This window comes from Ornithodoros turicata, chromosome 1 (assembly GCF_037126465.1).
Source record: "Ornithodoros turicata isolate Travis chromosome 1, ASM3712646v1, whole genome shotgun sequence".
NCBI lineage: Eukaryota > Metazoa > Arthropoda > Arachnida > Ixodida > Argasidae > Ornithodoros > Ornithodoros turicata.
In genome coordinates this window covers 128122870-128127308 of record NC_088201.1, presented here as the reverse complement: position 1 = coordinate 128127308, position 4439 = coordinate 128122870, and the positions used below count along the sequence as shown (strand labels likewise).

At 57.0% G+C, this 4439-nt stretch overlaps 1 protein-coding gene across 1 annotated transcript; it reads right to left on the bottom strand.

Annotated features, from left to right (window-relative positions):
• Positions 1-2583: 2583 nt before the first annotated feature.
• Positions 2584-3459, bottom strand: LOC135385205 (uncharacterized). Its single transcript, XM_064614409.1, has one exon. It carries the CDS (start codon positions 3457-3459, stop codon positions 2584-2586), a length of 876 nt encoding a protein of 291 aa, XP_064470479.1.
• Between the last annotated feature and the right edge of the window lie 980 nt (positions 3460-4439).

Sequence of the window (4439 nt, the reverse complement as noted above, 5' to 3'; positions counted from 1 at the left end):
CGGCAAGGCTTCCGTCCAGGCGGTGGGGTTGACGTGGGTCTTCAATGCGGCCTTGAGGTGGCGGTGGAATCGCTCCACGAAGCCGTTGGATGACGGATGGTAGGCGGTCGTGCGGATACGTTGCGCGCCGAGGAGCGTGGCGAGGGCAGCAAAAAGAGATGACTCGAATTGCCTTCCTCGGTCTGTCGTTATGGTGGAGGGTACCCCGAAACGTGAAATCCAGGTGGTCACGAATGCCGCCGCCACCGTGGCAGCGGTGATATCCGGGATGGGTGTTGCCTCCGGCCACCGGGTGAAGCGGTCGATGGCTGTTAAGAGATAACGTTGACATTGAGAGGGTGGTAGGGGGCCGACGATGTCTAAGTGGATCTTGTCGAACCGTGAGTCAGGCGGGAGGAAGGCGGCCACGGGCGCGTAGGTGTGACGATGAATTTTAGCTCGTTGACATTGGAGACAGCAGCGCGTCCATTGCTTGATGTGGGCGTGCATGCGTGGCCACACGTAGCGGGCAGCGATGAACTTCTGTGTGGCCCGTACTCCAGGATGAGACAATGTGTGGAGCATGTCAAACACTTGCCGACGCAGGGCGACTGGAACGACTGGGCGCGGTGGTCCAAGCGACACGTCGCAAGCTACGGCCGTTGCCGCGCCGGGGAGGAGCAAGTCTTCAAAGCGAAGTCCAGATCGTGCATCAGCACGGAGCTTGGCCAATTCCTCGTCCGTGCGTTGCTGGTCAGCCAACGGGTCTAGTGTGAAACTGGTACCGAGCGGCGGGTGCACGACCTGAGAGAGTGTGTCGACACGGCTGAGGGCGTCGGCTGCCGTGTTGTCTTTGCCGCTAAGATGCCTGATGTCAGTTGAAAACTCAGAGACGTAAGAGAGCTGACGAACTTCCCGAGGGGCGTAGTTGTTACCGGAGGATACGAAGGCATAGGTGAGCGGCTTGTGGTCCGTGAAGATGGTGAACATGCGGCCTTCAAGGAAATGGCGAAAATGCTTCACCGCGAGATAGACTGCTAGGAGCTCGCGGGAAAATGTGCTATAACGCACTTCCCTGTCCTTCAGCTTGCGGGAGAAGAACGCGAGTGGTTGCCATTGGCCGGAGACGTGCTGCTGGAGGACTGCGCCGACGGCAGACGCTGAAGCGTCTACCAGTAGGCTGGTCGGGGCGCCGTGGAATGGAAGGGCTAGGAGGGTAGCAGTGGCCAAGTCACGTTTAATCTTCTCGAAGGCATTAAGAGCGACTTGCGTCCAGGTGAGTAGGGCGGTACGGCTTTTGGTGGTAGCAAGCAACGATTCCAAAGGGATGAGAGTTGTTGCACAGTCAGGAACGAACCGCCTGTAAAAGTTAACAAGCCCAAGGAATTCTCGAAGCTTGCGTGCAGACGAAGGTTGTGGGAAGTCCTGGACCGCTTGAACCTTTGAGGGAAGTGGGGTAATGCCGGATCTGGTGATGAGGTGACCGAGGAACTCCAGTTTCACCACCCCGAATTCGCTCTTGGCGGCATTGACGACGATACCGAAGTCGGTGAGGGGAGTAAAGAGCGCGCGAAGATGGGCGGCATGCTCTTGCGGGGTGGAACTTGCGATCAGCAGGTCGTCAATGTAGGCAAACACAAATGGAAGACCTCTGATGCTGGAGTCGATGAACCGCTGGAAAGTTTGCGCTGCGTTTCGCAAGCCAAAAGGCATTCGCCGAAACTGAAACAGTCCAGACGGGGTGGTGATGGCGGTCTTCTGCACGTCTTCGGGCGCTACCGGTATTTGATGGTATGCGCGTACCAGATCAACCTTCGAGAAAATTTTCGCGCCGTGCAGGTGGCTGGTGAAATCCTGTACGTGAGGAATCGGGTATCGGTCTGGGACTGTGCCGCGGTTGAGGGCTCTGTAATCTCCACATGGCCGCCAGTCTTCTTGGGGACCATGTGGAGAGCGGATGACCAGTTACTGGGTGAAGGTTCGATGATGCCGAGGTCGAGCATGTGCTCGAACTCAGCTCTGGCCACCTTGAGTTTCTCCGGAGCGAGGCGGCGTGGGCGGACGTGGACAGGTGGGCCGGTGGTGACGATGTGATGGACCACGTCGTGCTGGACAGGCAGTTTCCAGTTTGGCGGCTGGGTGAGCGCCGGGAATTCTTGCAAAATGGCCTCGTATTCTGTCGTCGGCTCCGACTTGCGGAGGAGTGGCCCAACTAGGTGTGCCGGTGCTACTGTGCCCTGCACCATAAGATTGGTAGTGGTATCAATCAACCTGCGATGGCTCATGTCCACGAGAAGGCCCAGAGCGCCAAAAAGTCCGCTCCGATTATGGCGTGCGGGAGCTGTGCAATGGTGAACACCCAGCGAAAAGCGCGGCGAAGACCAAGGTTGAGGGTCACAAGCTTTTCGCCGTAAGTGGTAATGGGCGTGGTGTTGACAGCGAGTAAGGTGCTGGTGGGAGCACGGTGATGCACATCCATGGTAGAAGCAGGAAGGACAGACACTTCTGCGCCAGTGTCCACGAGGAAGCGCACGCCGGAGGAGCGGTCAGGGATGAAAAACAGACGTGGACGACTGGATGCGCCGTCAGCAAAGCTGGTCGCCGTCAGTTGCTGACTGCCCCGTTTCCCGGGTAGGTGCAGGGAGGCTGGCAGTTGCGTGCACTGGCTCCGAAAGTCTGGTGGTACCAGCACTCGCCTGGGTTGGGGGACGGTGAGCGGTTGGAGGGGCTACGGCGCCGACTGCTTCGACGAGGACTACGATGCCTGGGTGTTGTGGAGCGGCGGTTGAAACGTAAAGTCGAAACCATGTCGGTCAGCCGCGCGACCTCGTCACGAAGGATCTGGAAGTCTGACATCGTGGGAGTGGCCGAAAGTGGGGAAACCGCGTGGGGTTGCGATGATACCGCAGAAATGGTTGGCGGTGCGATGTCCATTATCTTATCAGCCATCTCGGCCAAGGCTTCGAGGGAGACTGCGGTGGAGGTCGTTAGAATCATGCGCACAGTGTTCGGGAGCCGCTGCAAAAATAGCTCGCGCAAGGTGGAATCGTCCAGTGCTGAAGCGCGGTCGCCCAAGAGTTGTTGCATTCGTCGGAGCAGCTGGGACGGCCTTCTGTCACCGAGGACTTCAGCGGTGAGGAGTTGCCTCAGGCGCTCCTGTTCAGACGCGGTGGTGCGCCGGGTCAGAGCTGTCTTGAGGGCGTCGTACGGGTGGTCTGCAGGAGGCACGGTGATAATGTCACGCACCTCTGCTGCTTCATTAGGTCCGAGGGCGCCGACAACGTGGTAAAATTTGGTTAGCTGGGTGGGAACACCTCGGAGTATGAATTGCGCCTCGATGTTAGCGAACCAAAGAATGGGGTCGGCGGGCCAGAACGGGGGAATCTTGATGGAAACTGCGTTAAGGCCTGGCGATGGCGTTGCCTGTGGAAGGGATTCCTGCCCGAGAAGTCCTGTAGGATTGGGCTGCGGAGCGGTCATGGTTGCGGCTCGGTCAGATCACGTCCAGGTCACCAATATGAAGGAGACAAGACAACCTTCATGGTGCGAGAGCTAACGAGAAGTGGTTTAATGACATATGATCTGGTGGAAGGCTCTGCAGCTCGCGCCAGTTGAATATGATCGCGCCAGGTGAATATGATCGTGGTGACGATGGTGCTACAGTACGATTCTTGTTTCCGGAATGAGTATACTTGCAAGAAGCAAAAAGCGACTGAGAATAGTCTACAATCTAAGAAACATACTTTTGGCTCTACATGGCAGGTTTTAATGTGCACAAGCTTCATTTGATGCGGGGGATATAGGTTTATTGCAAAACAAAACAAAAAACACGAAAGAGGGGAAAGGTTAGCCTGGCTCCAGCAGCCGACTTGCTATTCCCGCTTACAAAAAGGAAAAGGGAGAAAATGAAAAATAGAAAGAAAGAAGAAAAAGAAAGACAAATCGGAAAGAGCGAAAGAAGAGGCGCAGTCACAGGCTCAGCACGAGCCCTGTGTCAGTAAGGAAGCGTACGAGTTCCCTTCCGACGCGCCACTGAATGGGGCGTTGCAGAGGGCCCAGTAGCGTTGCCAGTGTGACCTCCCTGAGCCCTAGGGCAGCTAGCCGCTCCATCAGAGTGGCACGGGGAGCGGCGAACAGGCGACAGTGGAGGAGTAGATGGGAAGTGTTGCCCTCGGTAGAGCAGGCTGCACATGTAGGGGTGTCAAGCGTGTTGAGTTGGAAGAGCCGTGTTGGCGTTCGAGCCACGCTTAACCGCAGACGGTGGATAACGGACGCCTCCCTCCTCGTGATGTTTGGGGGAGGGACGTATTGCATTTTTGGGTCGATGGAGTGCAGAAATGTATTGGGCGAGATGGCACGTTCTGTGAAATCTTGGACACAGCGAGAGCGCAAGCGACGTATTTGGAGCAGGCAGGCAGACATTGAAAGCGGGATGCTGAGACTCAAGGCAGCCGTGGTAT

What these genes read in the sequence shown, in the direction of transcription:
- LOC135385205 (XM_064614409.1), bottom strand. Translation starts at nt 3,459, where the DNA reads ATGACCGCTCCGCAGCCCAATCCTACAGGACTTCTCGGGCAGGAATCC.